The sequence below is a fragment of the Stegostoma tigrinum genome, chromosome 3 (assembly GCF_030684315.1).
Source record: "Stegostoma tigrinum isolate sSteTig4 chromosome 3, sSteTig4.hap1, whole genome shotgun sequence".
Lineage (NCBI taxonomy): Eukaryota > Metazoa > Chordata > Chondrichthyes > Orectolobiformes > Stegostomatidae > Stegostoma > Stegostoma tigrinum.
In genome coordinates, this window is record NC_081356.1 from 31,285,982 (window position 1) to 31,312,633 (window position 26,652).

The following is a 26,652-nucleotide window of genomic DNA, read 5'->3' on the forward strand; positions in this document are numbered from 1 at the left end:
ATGTGAGGGAACAACTGAGGAGATGCAGGGGAGTAAGTCTGTGAAGGAGGGAGTAAGAGCAAAAGAGACAACAGTGTGGAGCAGGAGGAATACAGGCAGCATCAGAGTAGCAGGAAAGTTGACGTTTCAGGTTGGGACCTTTCTTCAGATCTTTGAAACGTCAACTTTCCTGCTCCTGTGATGCTGCCTAGCCTGTTAGATTCCTCTAGCTCCACATACTATGTTAACGCTCGACTCCAACATTTGCATCCAGCTATCTCTGAGTAACAGCAATAAAACGTCTCTGTGAGACTGAGGGCAAACACACACACGATCGTCTGCAACGTCTTCTAACCTCACCAAAAACCAATCTGCAAGTCAGGCAGGGAGAGGAAAATAGAGGTTGAAAACCAATCCACTTCCAAAATCCCACGTTTATATGAAATAAATACAAAGATGGAGAGACTCAACAAGTCGGGCAGAATCTGTGAAGAAAGAAATAGTCGACGTTTCGAGTCTGCTACGACAGCTGTAAGGACAGCTGGTTATGCAGCAAATGGTATGAACGCGCGCGATTTCTCACCAGCTTTTTAAAGCTTATTTGCAAAAAAATGTTTGGAAATGAATTACAACAGCAAAGCAATGCATCGCCCACAGGTAGGCACACAAAATCTCGGCACAAGTCTACGGGTTTGACAGCTGCCGGAGGGGATGCGCATGCTCAGAAGGTCGAGCTGTCATTCCGGGGCTGGGACAGGTCTCGTCTCCAACGTGCGATCGGGATGGATGGGACAGGGTTACGCGCACGCCGCGTGGGCTGTGGTGGGGTACGCGCACGGCGCGTAAGTGGGCGTGGTCCTCGATTTGACTCTAGCACGTTGAGTCGGTGTTCCTGCTGCTGCTGCAAGATGGCCGCTCAGGACGAGCTGAGTAAGTTTATAGCGAGAGTTAATGGAGGATGAGGGAGGGGGAAAATGAAGAAGCTTTTATTTATAATAATAAAAACAAAACCCACTCGCACTCTGACACTACCTCACACGAAGAGTGAAGGACCATTAGAGTCATTGCAGGGAGTTTGAAGCCTTATTGTTTTTATTTTTTTGTGTCTCTTACCTATTAATGGATCCGAGGAGGTATTTTACTTATGTTTTTTTTTAATGCAATACCGTTCTATTTAAAAGGTGAGGTGCCCAGGGTTTATCTCCATTTTGACACCGCTTGGGAAAAAAAGTGTGGGCCCAGCCCCTGCGTTAGTGAAGCACATTTAACCCAGTACACTGTCAGGGATTTAAATTTCTGTTGGATAACTTCCTGGATGTATTTTCATTTTTTCGGTAATTTTGAAAGCAAATTACAAGCTGTGGTATTGTAGGCCTCTATTAAAAGATGCCATTTAGCTGCTTCGATATGAAATCAAAAGTGGAAGTCCCGGGTAGGCGTTCTATACAGAAAATAATGCATAAACTCTTACTTGAGAAGAAACATTATTTGTATCTGTTTTAATTCGTTAGTTCACATCTTAACGCAGTTCTGTACACTTCTCACTTTATTCTTCTAGATGTGCATATCATCATTGTGTAAATTGGAATTAGATTTTTGAGGCCTTATGGTTAAGATCGAAATATTTAGAAAATCTAAGAATGACTTGGTGCAAGCCCATTGCATCAGTTTTCTTTTTATAACATTCAGACCATAACACAAACTGTATGCCTCACTTGGTATAAAGTCACAGAGGCTAGGACCCTGTGCCATTCCTAGTTCATAACAGCTAGCTGTTCTCAGTATATAATTGTGAACTCAGGGGGGCTTATGGTGCAGTGGCTGTGCCCTTAACTTTGCTTCGGAGGAGCTGGGTTTGTGCCCAGATACCTTGATTGTGAAACATATTTGAACATTGATAAAATAGTTGTAATTGTGAACCCTAAAGTTGATTTCTGTGCCTTTCAGACAGTGAAGTGGTAGGGGTAAAATACCTCGCATTTTCCAGCCCTGTTTGCTGTTCAGTGATCACAGGAAAAGATGGCCAAGCCTGATAAGATAACCCTTTCTTGCTTGTATTGTCTTTCACAAGAATCTTCATTTGGGTGAGATTTCATAGGGAGCAATGCCTGTGAGTTAGAGGTTAGAGAATAGTGACCAGACAAGGACCTCTGGATGGTTGCTGTTTTGTTTGGAAAATACATAAGGTTCCACAGTTAAGCTTGTGTCAGTTTTTTTGGAAATATGAAATTGTACTCTAAGCAAGATTGTGTCTCAGGTTTTACCAGTTGTAATTGGAGCAGTTACACCCTGGAAAAAGTAAACTACTCCATGGAGTAGTTAAAGTAGAAGGCATTAATAAATTTAAAGGGAAAAGAGTGATGACATGAAGGAAAGGGGATCAGAAAGATACAGGAGTACTATCAGAACATAAAATGATTTGAAATTTGTTGTGCAGTACAAGCACCGTTATATTTTGGGCTGAATGGTCTGCTTGTCTGTTGTAAATTCTGTACAAGCTTTAACCAATAGGGTCAAATGTGATAAACCGTGAGAGAGCTTTCATGTTTATAATTGTAACCTGATCCGCAAAATTAGGTTTCCATCCTTAAGTCAGTTCTGGTCATCTGTTTAACTGTTGTTACTTTATTAAGGCTTTATTATATTTTGGATCAATTAATATGCTCGCATTGGCAGTCTGTGCTTACATTACTAAGGTTATCATTACTTATTACATGATGGTATTTGTAATTAGCAGAAGCCAAATTAATATTAACACTGAGCATCTCTATACTTTAATCCTTTGCAGCAGTGATTAAAGTTAATTCATAGGTAGACTAGCTAGTACATTCTGTAAATTGAAATATAGAGTCTGATTACCCAACTTAAAAGTATTGTACTATTTCACTGCTGTAGAGGAAAGTGAGACACTGCTACAGATTAATGTATTCTTTTGCAAAGTATTCCAATTTTTTTCAAAGGACGTACCAGAAAGTGATTACAAAGACTTATTGGTACATTGGAACAAGTCTGACCCAGAGGCAACTGAACAATTTTAGGATAGTCTTGGAAATAGACAGGGATTAGCCATCACTATAATAAGTTTAATGTACAGTTAGGGTTGGCACGTTGCCTCAGTAGTTAGCACCGCTGCCTCAACTCCAGGGACCCAGGTTCGATTCCAGCCTTGGGTGACTGTGGGGTTTGCACGTTCTCCCCATGTCTGTGTGGGTTTCCTCCCACAGTCCAAAGATGTGCAGTGTAGGTGAATTGGCCATGCTAAATGGTCTGTAGGGATGTGTAGATTAGGTGGGTTATGGGGGGATGAGTCTGGGTGGGATGCTCTGAGGTTCATTGTGGACAAAGGGCCTGTTTCCACACTGTAGGAATTCTACATTGGAGTTCAACACCAAATGGTATCTTAGGCTAAAATAATTTGTTTTTACAATGCTAATATTATGTAATTGATCAGGAAGGCAGAAGGCACTTACATTTAATACAACAATTTCTTGTTTGTAAGCAAATAAGACAAGGAATTGATTTTAAGTTACATCAAAAGAGAACTATGATTATTGGGTTGAAGTGCTAGTTCTTCTGGTGAAATACTATACTGCAGCAAAGAACAAGTTTCATTATCCTGAATTTGTGTTTCTAATTTTGTTTATAAATATTTTCTCACAATTGAGAATTTCATTGTGACACGAATTCTAGTTAATTTATCTTATGGACACCATTCTTTCTGTCAACAGAAGAAGCAAATTTAGTGATCATTAGTCTAATTTGCTGTTTGTGGGTCGTTACTGTGCATATTTAGCTGTGACACTTCCCTACATAACAGCAAAATTTATGGACTGCGAAATGGTTTTAAAGATCCCAAGGAAATGATATTTTGCAGGACATTAAAAGAACATTAGTATTTCATCATCTGCAGAGATGCCATAAAGCTTTCCACTGACCTCAAAGGTTCAGCAATCTTAGAGGTGTGGATGTCAGTTTGAATCTGGCATCAGGTCAACGGAATCTCCAGGCATTCACCAACAGTAATGTCATCATGTAGGATAGGCACTAACATATTCTCACAGATGGCAAACCAAGAAGTAAAAACAACTCATTTTTGTTTTTGTCAGTTGTTAACATTCTATACATGGTGAAACAAATGGTGGACGTAGCAATACAGAAGTTTAATATTCCACAAAAATAAATGTTTCCAAGGTCAATAGGCTGTGTTAGTAATAATTATGAACTTGGCATCAGCTGAAATCCTGTTTATACCTCATTCAATAAGGTGTAATTTTTTTCAGTGTTTTTACAGTGGCACTTGAAAACATAAAAGTTGAAGCTCTCCTCAGTTTACCAGTTTGTAATTGATTGCTAACTGAAGGAACTTGAGCAGCTCACCCTCTGGAGATGGAAGTAAGGAAGGTGATTTGTTGTGTTTAGAAACTAGAAATGCATGACTTGGTTAAACTATCTAGTATCCAAGCCTGCAAAGTACAGTTACAATTCCATACACTCTGATCTTTTCTGCACTCTATAAAATAATTGACTGAATAATCAGAAGCATTTTGGGATTACCTTTGATTAGACTTTTGATCTGAGTATTTTTGGGGGGGGCGGAATGCAGGGGAAGAGGAGAACTAGAGGTCACATGACTTCACTTCCCTTATTCTGTCTTCCCACCCTCATCTCCCATATTTTTTATAACTGAAAATAAAGTTTCAAGTTAACAGGAAATCATCCCATTTAAAATGTGCTTATGGTCTTTGACCGTCCTTGATTGCTTGCATTGGTGCTCTAAGGTCAACTGTTTAATTTAAAACTGTCTTAAAAACACAGGTTTATCCAATTCATATTACAACATTTTTCTGGTAAGGTATGTTGTAATTTCTCTGGGTTGTTCATAATAGTTGAAATTCTGTTTCATTTTGTAGAACTGCAGAAATATATATCACAGGAGGTGGTAATTTGGCCCTTGTGCCTATTCCAGCCCTTTGTAGAGTTACGTAATGAATCCAGCTCATCTGCAATTTCTCTATAATATCATAAATTTTTTCCTTTCAAGTATCGTTATTGTTGAAACTGCTTCCCAATAACCTTTCAGAAATTGCATTTGAGATAGCAACTCATACAGGAAAAGATTTTATCATTCCTTCCTCATTAAACTTATATCTATGTCCTTTAGTTATTGACCCCAAACCAAAAATTTATAGCATGTGTTCAGTTTTCAAATTGTTTTTGCAATTTGAAATAGTGTGAAAGTCACTGTTAAAGCGCTTTCTGGTAGCTGGCTTAGTACATCACCTGCAAAATGAATTAGCTTTATTGTTGCATGTGCTCAAATGTTGAGTACAGTGAAAAGTTTACAAGTTGCCACTTACGGCACCATCTTAGGTACAAAAAGTACTTGGGTACAGATTCCACAGTACAAGTTCTTAGGAAAAAAAGTTAGAAATAAAGAAATGAAAAATCTCTAGTTTTGCAGATTGTAGGAATAAATTAGAAAGTACAGAAATAAAAAGTTAAGAGCAACAGTCCTTGCTACCCAGTCCATACTGCTGTCTATCCTTCAGACTTCACCAGGCTTCCCCTCAAGGTTCTTGGGGCCAGCAGACCACTTTAGACTGGACATTCAAGCTGAGGCCCTGCTGGACCCCTGAGAGACTGCCATGTCAGACTGAAAGGCCGTATTGTTAGGCTGCCGCACCAGGCAGAGAGGACGTCACACTGGGTCTGTAAGGGGGTTGGGAGTCTAAGGCTGAGAAGAGAGGTGATAAACAGACCACAATGCAAGCAGTGTATTGAGTTGCCCACACTCTGACTATCGTGCAAATACCTTGAGTGTAATGCCTTGTAAGCAGTTAGCTTTTGTCCTTTTTATTTATTGGACAATTTCTAATGGAAGCCAAGTGCATTAGCGGAAGAAGTTCCTTGAGAATGAGGGTGGTCAGTAAGTAGTCATAATCTTGTCAGAATTAATAACATATTACTGAAATTGCATTCTGCTCTTAAGCAGTGTGCTCAACCCAGCTGAAATGGTGGAGTTGAGGGCACTTCCATGGGGCTGTGAGGTAATGACCATATTTTCAGATCATTGGTTGGTTAATTACCCAGGCTTCTGCCCCATGTTGTAGGATGTTATGCTTGCTTGTACTGCTAGCCAGTCAAATAAGCAGGCCATCACTCCTGGAGAGTGTTACTGGGAGTGCTGTCCACTGCTGGGACTGCAGTGAGTCTCTCTTAAGGAGTCATGGAGTAGTTGGGGTACAAAATTAGGTATGGTGGCACAACAGGGCCAATCAGGCAAGCCACAGTGAGAGGTTGGTGTTCACAGTTGGGAAGGGTAGCAGTAACTGATGGAGGATCTTCATTAGTCACTTGTCCAAAAAGGAGGTAAATTCTGTAGCCAGCCACCTGTCTACTCTTTTTGCTGTATAAAATACCAGTGACAGCAAGAGGAAGTCCCTTAAATAGCCTTTAATTGACTGCTTTCAGGCCTCAAGTGGGCCAAGATTGGGCCCTTTGGTGTAAAACAGATGATAAACATGGCAGTGGCCTCTGGAAACCCACATTGTTTTATGCTGCAACTTGCACTAAATCCCTCCAACCCCAGCTACACCCAGCATCTGTTCCTGGGTTTCTAGAACTGGGTTGTTGCTGCAATTGATAATCTCAAATTATATACCATTATGAGAGAGAAATATGCATATAAGGATCTTTAGGAAGAAGGGATAACAAGGTGTGGAGCTGGAGGAACACAGCAGGCCAGGCAACATCAGAGGAGCAGGAAAGCTGATGTTTCGGATCTGGACCCTCCTTCTGAAGAAGAGTCCAGACCCAAAACATCAGCTTTCTTGCTCCTTTGATGCTGCCTGGCCTGCTGTGTTCCTCCAGCTCCACACCTTGTTATCTTGGGCTCCAGCATCAGCAGTTCCTACTATCTCTTCAGGAAGAAGGGATTCACTTTCCTATGGCCCTGGCTTTCTGCCAGTTCTTCGGCAGAAGGAAATTGTACTAATGACTTTCCTAACACCTGAAGAGCAAGGCGCATTAGTGAAAAAGAAAATCAGAATGGTGGAGAGGGAAAACAACAACAAAAGTGAAATTTGTGAAACCAGTGGAACTGCGACTGAACTATTTAATGCAGAAATTAAAGAACAAAACCGAGGAACCATTGATAGCAGTCACCAAAGTGTGACTGTAACTGGGTTTCAGGTTTGCAGCTAAAAGTTCTGAAATTTCACATTTGAAGGAATAAAGAGAGGAGAGAATGTCTTAGGGTGATCATAATGCCATATTGGAGCGTAAGGAATGTTTTTTGCAGTTGAGGAATGTTTCTGTTTAATTGCTATCCTGGCAGGGATAGGGGGTGATTCGGTGAATTAGTTCTCCTCAGATCACAATCCTTATTTATATATATCTTCTAATTTGTCGACAGATGTCATCCTCAATTCCCTTTCAGCTAGCTAACAGATGCAAAATGTCTCCAATCATACATTGATTTGGTACTATTCCTCAACCTAATTCATTTTGTATATACATTACGTTAACTGATTAATATTGAGGATACTGCTACCATAGATGTACTAAGTGACCTGTTTCTGCACTGAAATCTATTCTGCCACATGAGTCTGTTTCTCATGAGGCTAAATCGTAACCTTACACGTTATAGACCAGTGATGCTGTGCCATCAGAGACGGATCCTTGGTGACGAAAATGTGTAACATGGGCTCACCTCTTCCTTGGTCAGAGTCAAAGCAGGATATCTGATGTATGTGAAGGCGTGGTGCTGTTCTTGGGCCATCTGTTCAGCCAGGTTACCCCAAAGCATATTTGCTATCCAAGATGTTTTTTGTGGTGGTAGAGCATCAGTTATCTTTAAAGTTCAGGCAGACTTTTCTATAAAGCCGATTTTCAGTTCCGACGTCACACAAATACAGTGTTATTAACTAAATGTAGATTATTTGCTTTCTGTTTTCACTTTGGCCATTTTTTGTGTTCTTTGTGTTCATAGGTGTTGGGCTTATGAGCTGTCTCACTGTTATGCATGCACCTTGACATGTGACAGGCTGGCTGGCTACGGCTGCAAATATGTCAAAAGTTAAACACAAAATCAAAAGTCTGGGTATGAATGAACACAGTATCCCATGGTACTGCAGTACCCTCTGTAAAACAGTTTACAAACTGCAAATGCATTTTTCATTTTGGTATTCTAGGTATGTTTTAGAAATAAGCCCTTTTAAAATGTTTAGACATCTGAAGTAATGTTGCACTATTCATGTGTTTTTTTTCTTCATTATCTGAGCTTACAAAAATGATTATCTTTTTCATGAGGTAGATAAAGCTTTCAAGAACTATTCTGCTGGCAGAAAACCTCATCTTCACTAAAATTTTACAATTGCTTTTCATTGCATCAATATTGTATTCCAGATTTTAATATCCAGGTTATCGCAAGCAAATTATCAGTTTATTGATTGTGAATTATGGTTTCCTAGTAGCTGCTCTGTTCTGAGGGAGATTGGGAAATGAGAACGCTTTCTCATTTTCCAACAGGCTAAAGTGAAAACATAAACACAAATGAAATGCCCTAATAACCTGTTAAAATTGCTGTTAATTTAAAAGACTTCACATCCAGAGGTTTTCCTCAGGTAATGAGTCTATTAGCAATTTGATGGGAAATATTACCTTGTCTCCAACAGTGATCTTGCTAGGTTTTCATCCATAGATTAGGTTTTTGTTGACGCTTATTTAATTCCTGACTGGTTGCAATCTTTTTGGAGGAGATATTAAATAAGTTTTTAATTAATCCATCCTGTGCTCCGAAGGTCTGGATTCTGAAGGGACTCTTCGGGAGTTGATCCTCTATCTTTCTATTGTCACTTCTTTTTAATCATTTGTGGGGTTTGGGCATCACTGCATGGCCAGCATTAATTACTATCCCTAGTTGCCCTTGAGCAGCTGATGGTCAGCTGTCTGCTTGAACCCCTGCGGTCCACCTGATGTAGGTTCATCCACAGCACCATTAGGGAGGGAATTCCTAGATTTTGACGCGGCAACAGTGAAGGAGTGGTGATACATTTTCAGGTCAGGATGGTGAGTGGTTTGGAGGGGTACTGGAAGGTGGTAGTGTTCCCACGTGTCTGCTGTCCTTATCCTTCCAGGTGGAAGTGGTTGTGGGTTTGGAAGGTGCTGTCTGAGGATCTTTGGTGAATTTCTGCAGTGCTTCTTGGAGATAGTAGCAGCAGTATGTACTGAGTGTTGATGGTGGAGGGAGCAGATGCTTGTGGCTGTAGTGCCAATCAACCAGGCTGCTTTATCGTGAATGGTGTCCAGCTTCTTGAGTGTTGTTGGGGCTGCACTCATTCAGGCAAGTGGGAAGTATACCATCACACTCCTGACTTGTGCCTTGTAGGTGGTGGACAGGCTTTGAGGAGTCACAAGGTGATTCCTAGCTTCTGACCTGCTCTTGTAGCCACTGTGTTTATGTGGTGAGTCCAGTTGAGTTTCTGGTCAATGATAACCTCCAGGATGTTGATAGTCAGGGGTTCAGTGATGGTAACACTGTTGAATGCCAAGGGGCAGTGGTTAGATTCCCTTATTCGTGATAGCCAAATTCTGGCAATTGTGTGATATGAATGTTACTTGCCTTTTGACAGGTCAAGCCTAGACATTGTCCAGATCTTGTTGCATTTGAGCATGGACTACTTCAGCATCTGAGTCGTCGTGAATAGTGCTGAACATTGTGCAATCATCGGCAAACATCCCCCTCTGACCTTATAATGGAGGGAAGGTCATGGATGAAGCGGCTGAAGATCCCTGGGCTAGGACATTATCCTGAGAAATTCCTGGAGCTGAGATGACTGACCTCCCAACAATCATGACCATCTTCCTATGTTTCAGGCACGACTCTAAGCACCAGGAGGTTTGCCCTCTATGTCCATTGACTCTTACTTTGCTAAAGCTCTTTGATGCCACACTTGGTTGAATGCAGCTTTGATGTCTAAGGCTGTCACACTCACCCCCATAACAGGCCTTTGGATTTTATTATATCCCCAACCCTATCAGATATCTGAAGGATTGCTTGAAAGATATTGGCTATGAAGTATTTACAATGGCTAAATTTGAACAGCTTCATTAATGAATTCTTCTGACCCCTCTTGAATTTCTGTAATCCCCCCATAGCTGACTCTGGTGTAGCCTGCCCTCTCCAAGTATACCCAGCCATTCTAGGGTAAATATTCTGTTCCACGTACATAACTTAAAAGCATGCGAATACTGATGGCCAAAAGAAGAACCTCTGGCCCATCCAACCTGTTCCTCAAAGGGAGAGCAAGTGATGCAGACAGTGGTTTACATGTGGAATGGTCCACATGAGAATATTCTACGGTCATTTCATTCGATAGGACTCCCTCATAGGTGGACTTCACAAATTCTAGTTGGTGGTTTGGTAACATCGTCTTTAATTAGTCACTATTGCAGCAGGCTACCACCCAGTGTATCTGATTGTGGGTTTCTAGGCTCTCTGCTGAATTACAAGTCGAAATACTTCAACCATCATTTGGGAAGTTGTAGGTTCTGCCTTCTATTTAATACATTACTGTACTCACTAGAAACCTAGACACTGTGTAAAGGTGTCTGGAAGAAAATAGAGGCCTTTGAAATGTGAATGCTAAGACATATGTTGGCCATATTTGGGGAAAATGATGGCCCAGTGATATTTTCGCCTGACCACTCAACCAGAGACACAGGAAATGCTCTGGGAACCTGGGTTCAATTCCCAGCATGGACGAGGTGGAAATTAAATTCAGTAATAAGTCTGGAATTGAGTCCATGACTGAAACCATTGTCGATTACCAGGTGATTTAGGGAAGGAAACTGCCATCTTATCTGGCCTGGTCTGCACATGATTCCAAAGGTGCAGCAATGTGGTTGACTTGTCCTTGGGTAATTAGGGATGGATAATAAATGCTGGCCCTTCATTCCATGAATGAATTTTAAAAAAAGTTCATGTACACTCCAAAATACAAGTGAAGAGGCACTTGAAATTTCAGACCAAAAAGAATTCTAAAAGTGACATCTAGGGAAAATGTCAGCATTTCAGCCAATAGATCAGAGCTGAAAAACTGCCGAAATCTGTTGTAGTAAACAAAGTTGAGGACAGCAGGAAAGGAGTCACCTTAGATATGCTTGGATGGCAATACCATGGAGCAACTGCAGACGAGCTGCAGTGTATATGTGAGGACAGCGCAAGACAGATGAATATCACTTGGCAAGATTAGCTCCAGCCTGCAACAAGGTTCTACTTTTACAGTGCCAAGAATAAGAATATAACAGGTGTGAATTTAGCAGTAAATCTGAACTGATGACATTGTAGACCTCATCTGACTGTCTTCCTCCATCTTCAGACATTTCAAGTAATATCATTTCTCTCAACAAATGCCGCTATCAGAATAGTTGGTGTTTTATCTCATTTGCCACTTTGCATAAAAGTAACAGCATTCAACGGTAATTAGTTTGCAAGTAGCTTTAGCACATTGAGAACATGAGCTTTATAAATGTTAAATCTTATTTTTTAACGGTTTATATAATCACATTCTACAAAGATTGCATTATTTATGCTTCAAGAAAGGTTTTGTGTAAAAATCCTCAACTTAACACACACTTTAAGCTTAAATATCTGAATAAGGCTTTGAAGTACAGTTGCAGTAAGATTTTGGTGTTTTTTTAATTTTAATTTTTCCCACCACCCTTTGAATGCTAAAGACATCAGCCGGCTTGTGCAATTGATATTGTAGGTAAACAGCTGTTCTCTTCAACTACCCTCCCCCGCTTGACACATGCACAGATTTATTTATGTAACTGCCCTACATGAGAGAAGTAAATTTATTTACCTGCTAGAAGCTGAATATGGCAAGTAATATTTTCCACTTGAATATAGGCATGATATATTTCATTACATGATGCTTATAAAACTTTGTACTAACAGACTTGGTGATCATTACTGCACAGTATTCACTGGTACTGTTTAAATACGTATAGCATGAACATACAGCACAATCCATATGTTTCCCTTTGCTTTGTTGCTGATTAATTCTGACATGAAGTCTGAAACTTAACAATACTTTACAATCTGTAATGTCTGACCAAAAACAGTTAAGGCCTTGTGTAATGTTAACCTTTTTGCTTTAAAAATGGGAATTGTAATCTTAATGAGACTGGTTCTGCCTTGGTCACAGAATAATACATTGTTCATGAAATATAATTGAACTGTGCATCACTTGAATTAACATTGTGCCTCTGCACACAAATTGTAACATTTTCCATGCAGAGCACCTGGCTGGAAATTTTTTCTGCAAGTCCATGCAGTTCTCAGATATACCACTCATAGTGCTGCAGCAGCCCTACAGCCAAATGGCAAAAAGTAGACCATGAGCCCAAAGTACTTGTTAAGCTTTAAAACCACTTGTAGCAATGAGAGCCAAGTGTGCTTGGTGTGTCACAATTGTGCACAAACATCCCGAGAAGGAGGAAAGTGTACCTCCTCTTGGGGAATTCCTTGAAATTCTTCCACTCAGGTTCAGTGGGTTCTGAGATGGCTGATAGTCTGCAGACTCTTGCACATTTGGGTTATGTGTGGCTTGCTGTTACTGTTAAGGTTTTCCATGAGGTTCTTGATACTCCAGGTCCTAAACTTCACTTTGAGTGGAAGCTGCCAATTCATGATTTTATTTAAATACCGGGCAGTTGTTGCATACTATCAGACAGTTTTGGCAGAATAGGGTCTTGGTGTGCTGACAAGGAGATTCCAAAACACCTGGTGGCCAAGGTTTGTTACATGCCATGTCAGATTCTGTGCACGATTGTAGGCATGTGTAATGCAGCAGATGACTAATTTCTGTATCTTAATTCAGGAAAAACTGGCATGCCTTGCTGTGTTTCTGCTTAACCCAGGCTGACCACTGTTTAACATGCTTTTCCAACTAGACCAAAAGGTTGGGAAGCAAGAGAAACTGGGTATAAAGATGTGGGTGTGCATTTTAAAATGGATCAGATTACAAAGTAGTTTGGGTAGCACCAGTGTGGAGAGCACACATGCTCCCAGGATGAGGCATTCCACTCGCGAACATCTCAGATGCCCTGGTTTTTCCAAGGACCGCAACTTGGCCCCCTCAATGGGTGACGATGCCCTCAGCTGTGTCTCCCGCATTTCCCACAACTCATCTCTCATACCCCCTCCCCACAGTAACAACCAAAACACAATTCCCCTCGTCTCCACGTACCACCCCACCAGTCTCCGGATCCAACACATCATCCTCCGACACTTTCACCATCTGCAATCCGACCCCACCACCAAAGACAATTTTCCCTCCCCACTCTTTTATCTGCTTTCTAGAGGGACCACTCTGTCTGTGACTCCCTTGTCTGGTCCACACTCCCCTCCAGCCCCACTACACCCAGCACTTTTCCCTGCAACCACATGAAATGCTACACCTGCCGCTACGCCTCCCCCCTCATTCCCATCCCAGGCCCCAAAAAAACTTTCCACTTCAAGCAGGTGTTCCACATCTGCTAATGTACTTTATCCACTGTTTCCGTTGTAGCCTCCTCTACAGCGGGGAAACCAACTAGAGGCTTGGGGACCGCTGTGCGGAATACCTATGCTTGGTTTGCAATAAACAACTCCCCCTCCCATTCCTCAGATGACATGCCCACCCTGGGCCTCCTGCAGTGCCGCAACGTTGCCACCTGAAGGTTGCAGGAACAACACCTCATATTTCGCTTGGGAACCCCACAGCCCAATGGTATCAGTGTGGACTTCACAAGCTTCAAAATCACCCACCCCCCCCCAACCGCACCCTAAAACCAGCCCAGCTTGTCCCTGCCTCTCTAACCTGTCCTTCCTGCCACCTAAACCCACCTCAAGCCCCAGCCCCATCTCCTACCTACTAATCTTATCCCATTCCCGTGACCTGTCCAATCTCCCTGGACTGACCTATCCCCTCACTAAGTCCCCCACCTACTCTCACCTCTACTGACTCCATCTCCACCTCTTTGACCTGTCTGTCTCTTCTCCACCTGTCTTCTCCTTTATCCATCTTCTGTCCGCCTCCCCCTCTCTCCCTATTTATTTCAGAACCCCCTTCCCCTCCCCTATTTCTGAAGAAGGGTCTAGGATGAAACATCAGCTTTGCTCCTCTGATGCTGTTTGGCCTCCTATGTTCATCCAGCTCTATGCCTTGTTATCTGAAATAACTGAAAGTGTCTTTCAAATGAAGAATGTGAATATCTTGAGGTTTGCAAGTCTTAAAGGACATAAAGGAGTGAGGTGTTTAGTGTTTATTGTTGACCATGCTCCATTTTTTTCTGCAAGCCTGTGCAATAGTACATCTAGAATCAGCCAAATTTCAAATGAATGAATTTCAAAGCAGTTTAATATCTTAATACTAGTTTTGGCAGGTATTGTGTACATACTTATACCTCGTTCACAGATTTGTGGTTAGACATTCGAACTTTATCGTCCAGAAAATTCTGAAATCCAGAAATGACTTGCCATCCCCACCACGACATTCCAAACTGCAGAGATTACTGTGTTGTGTTGAAGTTAAATAATCTTGAAATGGTGTCCAAATACCTTGAGTCTGCGCCAAAGCCCTCCGATCAGAAATTAATCAGATGACAGATCCCTTGAAGGACAAAGTTTTTTTCATTATCTTAAAAATGGATTTCAACCAATCAGGAGATACCTATTTGGGAAGAATTCACACCACCTATCTACTTAAGCTATGAGGTGTCTGCAGTCTATTTGTAGACAGTAATTTAGAAATGTTGGCCTGAGAGCTGTGGTGTTTTAGTGGTAGTGCCACTGCTTCTGGCCCAGTAGCCAGGGGTTCAAATCACACCTGCTCCAGAGGCATGTAATAATAACCCTGAACAGGTTGATTAGAAAATAAATAGAAATGCTACCCAAAGGGCTTTTGTTCTGCTGTGGTATGAGGCTGGGTTTTAGTCCGACCTGCTCCAGAGCTGTGTAATAACATTTCCTAACAACTTGATTAAAATACCTAGAAATCTAAGTTCCGTGTTCAACCGGTTCAGTCTGAAGAACTGGGTAACGTTTAATGAGTACCTTTCCAGGGATTTGGTAGCACCTTTTGTTTTCATAGAACTGATCAGGGGACTTGTCCCAGTGATGTCCAAATGATGTAAACTTTCATTTATAATGAGCAGTACACCTAATTAATGATGGTATTGTACAAAGCACTGAATTTTGACTCATACGTTTTAGATCAACTCGAACGAGTCTTTATGCGGCTGGGCCTTGCTGAAACAGATGAGCAACTACAAAGCATAATCTCAAAGTTTCTTCCCCCTGTTTTGCTGAAGCTATCGAGCGTTCAGGAAGGAGTGCGTAAAAAAGTAAGTTTATATTGCACTCTTCGTTGTTAAAACTTAGAGCCTAACATTTTATGTCTGTGTAAGTGCTGTTACACGCTTCCATTTTGTGCAAGTAAATAAAGGAAGTGGGCTTGTTTTGTTTCTTTCAGTTTTATTACTGTGAACAGACCCAAAGAAGTAAGCAGTGGTAGAGCAAGTGATCAGGCTGTGGACAAACTTGCAGATGGGAACAAGGTGTTGAATTTGAACACTTTGGAAATCAGGGCTATTGAAGATGGACAAGGTCACACAAGTGGGATAGATTGCCAGAAACAATATTCCGATGAACTTAAGGCCTCGAAGGTCAAAGTTGCAGAGAAGAAAGTCAGTAATGGCAAAATAGACCGTTGGAAAATGGGTGGTCTTAATCGTGACTAGGATATAAGATTTGAAGTCCCAGATGAGTGATTTGGTTGAACAGAAACCACTTCTTAAATCATATCAATAATTTCTTATTCATTGTAGACGTCAAGGGCTAGGCCAAAGTTTATTGCCTGTTGATTGTCCAAAGGGCATTTAAGAGTCAACCACATTGCTGTGGGTTTGCAGTAACATGTAGGCTAGACTGTGTAAGGATTGCAGAATTCCTTCCCTAAAGAACGTTACTAAAACAGATATGTCTTCACAATAATTAGTTGTCCTTCAAACCCCTGACCCTTGAACACTTACTTGGGTAGATACCAAAGTCCAAATAAATTTAAATCTGATTGCTTTTGACATCCTCGGACCAATCCTTACGTAAAAAATTAATAGGTTATCAAGGGTATAAAAGAGGAGGGCGTTTGAAAATTGGGATGAGAGCAACCGCCATCTATTAACACTAATTCTCAACAGCCATTACCTCTTTTTAAAGAAAAGAGAAAGCCACTGGCTCTCACAAATCTCTAAGATTCCAGAGTATGCACCATCTAAATCAAGATACTATGGCACTCTCAGCTAATATTCTGACATAAGAATTCAACGGAGGAAAACATTCCTGGCTGGAGAACAGCAGTCAGGGCAAAGAACATTCCAGAATGCTTATCCTGGCTGTAATTTTTGAGAGACTAAGTTTTAGTTTGTTTTCCTTATTTCTTTGACACATAAGTGGAACTTATATTTATTGGAACAGCATACCCTTAGAATTTTGTTTTATTTGGGAATTGTTAGTATTTAAGGGGGATGATTGTTTGGTTTGTTAGTGATTCTGTTAATGTGCTCACTGTTTAGAGGTAGATAAATTAACTGTTACTTGTTGCTTATAAAGTGAGCATCAGGGATTTCTTTCATTTAACCACTCCTTTTACAACAGATCGGGGGTGAAAGGCAGATTATACCACTTTTCTCACTTCCTTTAACAGATTGTAAGGCAAAGTAAGCTTTTCTGGGTGTTTCGGTTTTTGCTTGCAGACTTGTGCACCAAGCTGGTGTGTTTGATTGTCGACATTTCGTCACCTTGCTAGGTAACATTGTTAGTGCGCCTCCACTGAAATGTTGGTGTTCTGTCCTGCTTGTTACTGAGATGCCTTGGCTTTCTGGGGTCATTGGTGTTATTCCAGGTTCTGCTTCTCAGTTTGTATATCGAATCCAGTTCAGTGTGTTTGTTGACGGAGTTCCAGTTGGAATGCCAGGCCTCCAGGAGTTCCCTGGCATGTCTCTTTGGCTGCTGCTATTAAGGATGTGTTGTTCCAGTTGAATTTGTCTCCACCTTTGTCCATCTGTATTGAGACCAGTGAGAATTGGTCATGTCTCGGTGGCTAGTTAGTGTTTTGTGTATCCTTTATTCTCCGTTTTCTTCCAGTTTGACTTATGTAATATTTCTCAGCTCTTTTATGATATTTTGTATATTAGAACATAGAACAGCTCAAGCCCTTCGGCCCACGATGTTGTGTTAAACGTTTATTCCAAACCTAAGCTCTATCTAACCTCCACCGCTACCTTGCACTACCATCCATACGCCTATGTCATAACCGCTTAAATGCCCCTAAAGAGGCTGACTCCACTACCTGCTCTGCAATGCATTCCACGCCCCAACACTGAGTAAAGAACCTACCTCTGACGTCTCCCCAACATCCACCACTACTCACTTTAAAACTATGTCCCTCGTAATAGCTGCCTCCACCCTAGGAAGAAGTCCCTTGCTGTCCATTTTGTACACCTCTATCAAGTCACTTCTCATCCTTCGTCGTTCTAAAGAGAAAAGCCCTAGCACACTCAACCTTCCCTTCATTCCAGGTAACATCCTGGTAAGTCTCCTCTACACCTTTTCCGCCGCTGCCACATCTTTCCTGCATTGAGGTGACTGAACCAGGGTTTTGTATAGCTGGGACATAACTTCACGCCTCTTGACCTCAATCCCTCCATTAATGAAAGCTAACACACCGTACGCCACCTTAACAGCTCTATCCACCTGGGTGGCAGCTTTCAGGAAACTATGGACATGAACCCCAAGATCCTTCTGCTCCTCCACACTGCCAAGAATCTTTCCGATAACCCTGTATTCTGTTTCCAAGTTTGTTCTTCCAGAATGAATCACCTCACCCTTATCAGGGTTAAGCTCTATCTGCTACTTCTCAGCCCACCTCTGTATCCTGTCAGTGTCCCTTTGTAACCGAGACCAATGTTTCGAGCCTGGTGACCCTTCCTCAGAAAATATGAGGTGTTTGTAACGTGTTTGCAGCACTGTCAGATGAGGTGTCAAAAGAATATGAAAAAGTAAGACCAACTACTTTGAGTGCCTATGAATTGGTACCAGAAGCGCTCAGACAGCAGTTCAGAAATATAAGGAAGGAATCAGGTCAGACTTGCGTTGAATTTGAAAGAAGTAAACATAACAATTTTGATAAATGGGTGAGAGCATTAAAGGTGGAAAAGATGTATGAAGGTCTTAGAATATTCTGCTGGAGGTGTTCATAAATTCACTTCCAGAAATGATAAAAATGCATGTTGAGGAACAGAAAGTTAAAACAGCGAGAAGAGCTGCAGAGGTGGCAGATGAATACATGTAAATTGAAGTCTAGCTTTTAACAGCAATTTCATTCCATGAAGGATAGAAATTGCAGAAAAAGTGAGGTCCTTGAATGAAAAACAAGTAGTAGATCACATTAGGAACAGTTTACCACATCTGAAAAAAGAAACCTAAAATGGTGAAAGGCCTCAGGTGTTTCCACTGTAATAGAGGGGACACACAAAGTCACAATGTTAATAGATTGAGAGGCACTGGGAAGAAGATTATGGTAAAAGAGGCTAAACCAGTGGGGATTAGTTGAGATTGTGATGGAAATTCCAAGAGAAGTCAAGGAGCTGCAGGAGAGTGCACAGCTTAGTTTCTGGCTGGACTGTAAGATAGTGCCCAATCTCTTCAAAGACTTCACCTCTGTGGTTACGGTTTATTCAGGAAGAACGGGGGGAGAAGGTGAAGAAGTTAAAATATTGACAAAAATTGAAGCTGGTCAGTTTCTAATAGTAAGAAATGAATGTATTTGCACTCCTGAAATATTACTCAAGGAAGTGATAATCTGTGGAATAAATGGAGATAGATTTAGCATTCTCCCATGTAAGGTAAGGCTGGAAAGCACAATCAAGACTGGGGAAATGACGACAGTGGGAGTAATCGAAAGAGTGGCTATTCCAGGAATACAGTTAGTTCTTGGAAACGACCTAGCAGGTTCAAAGGTGAGAGTGATGGAGAAGTCAAAAGAAAACCAGGGAACTGAGGAGTTTAAAGAAAAATACCCAGGAATTTTTCCAGATGGTGTAGTGACAAGATCCCACAGTCATAAGTTAAAGCAACCAAAGAGAAAGGCGAAGGAGTTGAGATTCAGTTGGCTGACACCCTGTTTGATGAAATAGTAAAGGAAAAACCTAGGCAAGTAGAGGTGTTTTTTTTCTTTATTCATTAACGAGATGAGGGAGTTACTGGCTAGGCAGCATTTATTGGCCATCCCTGATTGCCCAGAGGACAGTTCAGATTCAGCCACATTGCTGTGGGTCAGGAGTCACATGTAGGTCAGACCAGGTAAGGATGGTGGTTTCCTTCCCTAAAGCACATTAATTAACCAGGTGGGTTTTTCCTACAATTGATGATGGATTCATGCTCATCATTAGATTCTTAATTCCAGATATTTTATTGAATTCAAATTCAAATTCCACCATCTGTCAAGGCAGGCTTCGAACCCGGTTCCCCAGAATGTTATCTGGGTCTGAGCTAACAGTCTAGTGATAACACCATGAGGCCATTGCCTCCTTAGTTCTGTAATACTAAAGAAGTTACAACAAAAAGATGAGACAACAGAACATTTATATCATGAAGTCTGCTCAGAAAAAGAATCCATGTATTCCACAATGTTATTAGCTTCAGGATAGGATTCTATCCTTCAGGTAATAACATTCTAAGGCAGAATTGGAGGCCTTAGCATGTTAGTGCAAAGGAGAATTGGGAAGTAGTTTACCAGATTGAGACAAGGAGTATTGTGGGTAGCACAAGAATTACCGGTAGTAGGTCATCTAGTAGTGAGGAAGACTCAGGCGAAGATATAGAAATATTTGTATTGGCCTGGATAACACAAAGATGTGGTTGAATTGCGCTGTCATACATGTCAGGTGATTGGAAAGCCCCAGGCAGTAATAAAACCAGTGCCTTTCATGCCAGTTCCAGCATTTGAACTTTCACATGGACTATGATTATGTAAGTCCATTCCCTAAAACCAAAAGTGGGACACAGTATTTGCTAACCATAATGGATATGTCTACCAGATTTCTAGGGGTAATTCCATTACAGAATGTCAAGGCACAAGGGATGTGGAGGAGTTGTTGCTTTCTTTACCAGTTATGGATTACCCAGGGAGATTGTCAGACCAATGGTCTAATTTTTACTGCCAAACTGTTTAAGGAGATCATTGATAGTTTAGGCATCTAACACTTTAAATCCATTGTGTACTATCCTGAATCCCAGACAGCATTGGAAAGGTGGCATCAGATGCTAAAGACCATGGTAAGTCATTATTGCCAGAATTACACAAATGATTGGGATAAAGGTGTCCCGTTTATATTATTTGCTCTTCGAGATGCTCCAAATGAATCGACTCAGTTTACTCCGTTTGAATTGATGTTCGGACATCAAGCCAGAGGTCTTTTAAAATTAAACCAGGAAAATTTGAAAGGTACTAAGTCAGGGATCTCACAGTTGGTTTATGTTTCTGAGGTGAGTGAAAGATTAAATGAGTAGGTGAATTAGCTAGTCAACATTTGAAGGTGGCACAGCATCTAATGAAATGAGAAGCAGGTACGAAATGTAAAATTTGTACTTCACCCTTGGGGATAAAGGACTGGTGCTGTTACCGGTGGTAGACCCCTTCAAAGCAATGTTTAATGGTCCCTATCAGATTGAGAAGATGTTACGTCAATTGAATTATCTGATAAAGATGTCAGTTTGAAAAATAAATTATTGCTTTTGTTATATGAACCTGCTGAAAACTTCATATGACAGGTACAGGGAACTGGAGAAACGGGTATTAGTTACTGCCACTCGGAATGAGGAATCAAATCCAGATGACTTGGATTTTGATGTACCTCCAGAGTAAATCTAATAATGAGGAAGTCCTGAAAGAACAGGATAGGGTCCTAAGCTGTCTGTCTCAGGGACAGAAAGGCTTGTTGAAGCGCTATGAGGATGTATGTAAAAATAGAGTGAGGAGGGCAAACGCTATAGTACGTGAGGTTATGTAGGTAATGCTTTTCCATTAAAACAACACCTCTACAGGCTTAATCCACTCAAAAGCAGGACAGGCACAGAGAGAAGTGGAAATGATGCTCTAAGAAAACATCGTTGAGCCAAGATAAAGCGAGTGGATTTTGCCGATCATGTTGGCTACCAAACCTGATGGTACTCAAGGATTCAGCATATATTATTGGAAGGTCAGTGCTGTGACTAAATCAGTCACGTACCCAATTCCAAGACTGGAGGACTGTGTAGAAAAGTTGGACAAGCCTCTTACATCACAGAGTTGAACTTACTTTGTGATTATTGGCAAGTACCTTTGTTGGAGAGAGTGAAAGTGGTTTCTGTGTTTGTAGCCCCAAATGGACCGTATCAATTTAAAGTAATGCTTTTTGAAATGAAGAATGCACCAGCCACACTTTAAAGACTTAAGAACAGAGTTATGGCAGGATTGACCAATTGTGTCATCTCTTTAAATGACATGATGATCTTTAACCACTTATGGAAAGATCACATGGTGCATTTGGCAGAGCTGTTTGAGACTACAGAAGGAAAAGTTGGTCATAACATTTGGCAAAAACAAAATTCACGAAGATGGCAGTGACGTTCTGAGGATAAATTGGACAAGGATGGATAACACCAAGAAGCATGAAGATGAAGGTCATCAAGGAATTTCTAAGACTATCCTCGAAGAAGGCGGAACTATGATTTTTGGGACTGAGCAGATTCTAAGGGAAATTTGTACCAAACTTTCGTGGCATCGTGGCACCGCTCACAGATGTGTTAAAGAACACAAAATTTCAGTGGACAGACCAATGCCAGGAGGCATTTGAAAGTTTAAAAGCAGTGTTAACCACTGCATCAGTTTTAGCCACACCAAATTTCTTGAAACCCTTTGAAGTCACTATTGACATAAGCGATGTCAGGGTTGGAGCTGTGTTTTTACAGGAGGATAATTGTGGAATTAAAAGACCAATTGGTTATTTTCAAAGAAACTCTATCTACCAAAGAAAATATTCAACTCTTGAAAAAGTTAGAGTTTGGTTCTGGTCTTACAATATTTTAATATTTATATTGTGAACATTGTATCAGAGATGGTTATATACACTGATCACAGCCCTTTGACATTTTGGAAGGATTTAAAGATAAGAACCCCAGACCTTTTTGTTGGAGTGTTTTTTTTACAAGCATTTAATTCACAGATTGTACATGTTGATTAGATTAAGGTCATGAAAATGTTGCTGCAGATACATTATTGCAGGTATAAAAGGAAAATATGCACATGAGATAGACATGGTAGTGCTCAATAATAAATGTATGAAATGTGTAACTCTAGATTAATGACCTATGTATCTAGTAAAAATGGTGTTAAGTTTCAGAAAAAAAGCCATCTTTTCATAATGACGGTTCATTTTCCTTAAGGGGAGCAAGTGTTATGAAGTTGATATGAAACTTGTGAATTGGAAGGCAAGACATTAGAATTTATTTGTAAAATGATGGTGGCGGAAGAGTGCATGGTCCCTTTTAAAAGATGTTTTTTAACGGTTTGGAGATTTTAAAAAAATGCCTGCAGGCAGCATCAAATGCATAGAGTTCTTGAAATTGAAATATTGTATCAAAAGGCTATACCTTTAGCAGGCAAAGAAACCTTTTTATCAAGATGGCAAGTTTTTGAATTTAGCCAATTAATTTAAACCAGGCCCTAGGTTCCAAAGCCCAATTAAATTTGACGACCTCAGACCAATCGTAATGTAAGAAATTAGTAGGTCATGGTATAGGAGAGGGCATTTGAAAATTGGGATGAGAGCAACTGTCATCTATTAAGAAAATAACTTTCAATAACTGTCAGCTTTAAGGAAAGAGAAAGTCACTGGCTCTTACGGAAATCTCTAAGCTGTCAGAGTAAGCACCATCTAAATCAAGCTACTACGGCAGTCTCAACTGATATTCCAACGCGTGAATTTGATGGATGAAGGCATTCCTGGCTGGAGATATTCCAGAAGACTTACCCTGGCTGTAATTGTTGAGAGACTGAGTTTTAGGATGTGAGTTTGCTCGCTGAGCTAGAAGGTTAGTTTTCAGACGTTTCGTCACCATTCTAGGTAACGTCATCAGTGAGCCTCCGATTAAGCGCTGGTGTTATGTCCCGCTTTCTATTTATCTGTTTAGGTTTCCTTGGGTTGGTGATGTCATTCCCTGTGAAACCTAAACAGATAAATAGAAGGCGGGACATAACACTAGCACTTCATTGGACGCTCACTGATGTTACCTAGAATGGTGACGAAATATCTGAAAACTAACCTTCCAGCTCAGCGAGCAAACTCACATCCAGAAACTCAACCTGAGCTACAAATCTTCTCAAAGCTCGCTAGACTGAGTTTTAATTTATTTGTCTTATTACTTTGGTATATAAGTGGGACTTCTATTTATTGGAACAGCATACCCATAGAACTTTGTTTTATCTGGGAATTGTTAATATTTAAGGTGGGACAATTGTTTGGTTTGTTAGTAGTTCTGTTAATTTGTTAGCTGTTAGAGTTGGTTAAATAAACTGTTACTTGTTGCTTATGGAGTGAATATCAGGGATTTCTTTTATTTAACTTCCTTTTACAAAATATTGTGGTGCGGGGCAGGTTATACCACTTTTCACACTTTGTTTAACAAGTTACAAGGTGTGCTTTTCTGTGTGTAGAAGTTTTAATTATCAGAGAGGTGTTAACCACACCTCTGTAACAAGATAAACTTCACTGACCACTATACCACCGATTTTGGTGCTATCTGCCAATTTATTAACCATACCTCCTGTATTCTCATTGAAATTGTTTATATAAATGACAAACAGAAGTTGACCCAGTGCTAACCTTGTGGAACACTGCTGGTCACAGGCCTCTAGTCTGAAAAAACAACACTGCACCACCTCTGTCTCCTACTGTCAAGCCAGTTTTATATCAAGTTGGCAAGCTCACACTGAATTCCATCTGATCTAACTTTACTAATTAGTCTACTGTGTGGAATCTTGGGAGAGATACGAAATGAATATTTCACGTCAGATTTTACTGGCTATACTAAAGTCCATATAAACCAAACTTACCACTCTGCCCTCCTAAATCTTTTTCGTTACTTTCTCAAAAAACTCAATTAAGTCTGTGAAACATGATTTCCCTTGCACAAAACCATGCTGACTACTCCTAATCAATCCTCACCTCTCCAAATGCATGTAAACCTTATCATTCAGAATCATGTCAAATCTTAGCCACCTCCTTACAGCCTTTTCTAAGTAAAGATATAACATTAACCCATGCCCAAGTCATTTGGCATCTCGCTTAGATTAAAGATTATACAACGCACTTGGAGTATTGTGTACAGTTCTGGTCACCGCATTATAAGAAGGATGTGGAAGCTTTGGAAAGGATGTAGAGGAGATTATTTAGGATGTTGTCTGGTATGGAGGGAAGGCCTAACGAGGAAAGGTTGAGGGACTTGAGGCTGTTTTCATTAGAGAGAAGAAGGTTGAGAGGTGACTTAACTGAAACATATAAAATAATCAGAGGGTTAGATAGGGTGGATAGGGAGAGCCTTTTTCCTCGGATGGTGATGGCGAGCACGAGGGGGCATAGCTTTAAATTGAGGGGTGGAAGATATAGGACAGATGTCAGAGGTAGTTTCTTTACTCAGAGAGTAGTAAGGGCATGGAACACTTTGCCTGCAACGGTAGTAGATTCGCCAACTTTAGGTCCATTTAAGTCGTCATTGGACAAGCATATGGACGTACATGGAATAGTGTAGGTTAGATGGGCTTGAGATTGGTATGACAGGTCGGCACAACGTCGAGAGCCGAAGGGCCTGTACTGTGCTGTAATGTTCTATGTTCTATGTTCTAAATGTTTTTGCTAGATTCAGCAGCACTGTCTGGAAAGGATCCACGTAATCATTGTACCAAGATGGTCTTTTTTGGATTTTCTTGTCCTTGGCAATGTTTTCAAGTTTGTTTTTCTCAACAAATGAAATTTTTTAAAACAAGATAGAAAGTACTACACTGGGGGGCAGGGAATTCCAGATTGACAACACTTTGGGTGATGAAATTTCTCCTAAATTCAGTCCTAAATCTGCACCCCTTAATTTTGAGGCCTCTGCTAGTTTCACCTGCCAGTGGAAACATCATTCCTGCTTCTATCTTGTCTCTTCCCTTCATAATTTCATGTGTTTCTATAAGATCCTCCTTCATTCTTCTAAATTCCGATGAAAATAATCAGTCTACTCAGTGCCTCCTCATAAGCTCTCTCAATTCAAAATCAATCTAGTGAATTTCCTCTGCACCGCCTCCAGTGCCAGTACTATTTATTGCCCAGCCTATATTGCCCTGAGAATGTCATGATGTGATTTCTTGTCAAGTTGATGCAGTCTATGAAATGATGAAATTACTTCTAGTAGCCAGTTGGGTTTCTGCAACAATTCAACAGCTTCATGGTCACTTATAATTCTAGTGCTAGCTTATTTCCAGATATTTTTAATATAATTTTCAAACTGGGGGAAAAAAGCATTTTCAATATAAAAATTATTTGATAGCCTCTGTTCCTAAATGCACATTATAAATTCAGTTAGTGCAAAGACCAGCAGCCATAGTTTTTATGTTGAATGTTATTTATCAATACGTAAACATTTGAACAGTAGAGTCCCACTGACATCAACAGATAGTGCTTGGAAAAATGATATTTTTCCATTCGTGCCTGAAGCAAAGGCTCTACGTAAATACAAGTTATAGTTACAGTAACGTAAGCAGCTGCTCTGTTTTCAAATTCAGGTCATGGAACTGTTAGTTCATCTCAACAAGCGCATTAAGAGTCGACCTAAAATTCAGTTACCAGTGGAAACTCTATTGGTTCAGTATCAGGATCCTGCTGCTGTTTCCTTTGTCACAGTGAGTATCTACTAGTCACTTATCCTCTTCCAAGGTTCATGATCACTGATCAGTGTGCAATCATTGGCTTCAGTTTTCTGCAGCTGCTGCTACGCATATACCTCACAGGTCTGTGCAGCAGCTGGAGGAATTAGCGGAAATGTAGCCTACTTAATTTATATGTTATACATTTTTAAAAACATTTTTGGAGTAATTGTTTCCAACAACATGAGAATAAAAGCACTTGACAGGATGGATGCTGAGAAGATATTCTACCCCCCCCCCCCCACCCCCCCCCCCCCACCCCCCCACCCCCCACCCCACCGTGGGAGCCTAGAACTAGGGGATACAGTTTAAAAATGAGAGATTTCCCATTTAAGCCAAAAGTGAGGAGAATGCTTTTCACTCAAAGGTTTGTTAGCATATAGAATTCTCTTCCCCAGGGACAGTGGAAGCTTGATAATTGAATGCATTCAAGGCTAAGTTCAATAGATTGTCAACCCACAAGGGAATTAAGGGTTCAGGGGTGGGGCTGAGAGGGGTCGGACTTGAAGTCATATTCAGAACAACTGTGGTTTCAAATGAAGGCAAATCTGACTTGAGTAAAAGAGCCTGTTCCTAATTTTTGTGTTCTTGTGTTGGATGTGGATATGTTTGGGTTCAGCAG

General features: G+C 40.7%; 1 protein-coding gene across 1 annotated transcript in view; it reads left to right on the plus strand.

The window, feature by feature from the left end:
• The first annotated feature begins 831 nt into the window (after positions 1-831).
• Positions 832-26,652, plus strand: part of ecpas (Ecm29 proteasome adaptor and scaffold) — a 111,543-nt gene continuing 85,722 nt past the window's right edge. Inside the window, exons 1-3 of the mRNA XM_048527982.2 lie at positions 832-909; positions 15,242-15,372; positions 25,890-26,006. Of these exons, the coding sequence (XP_048383939.2) occupies positions 888-909; positions 15,242-15,372; positions 25,890-26,006 (270 nt within the window). The 5' untranslated portion in view covers positions 832-887. The remainder of the gene's footprint in view (positions 910-15,241; positions 15,373-25,889; positions 26,007-26,652) is intronic.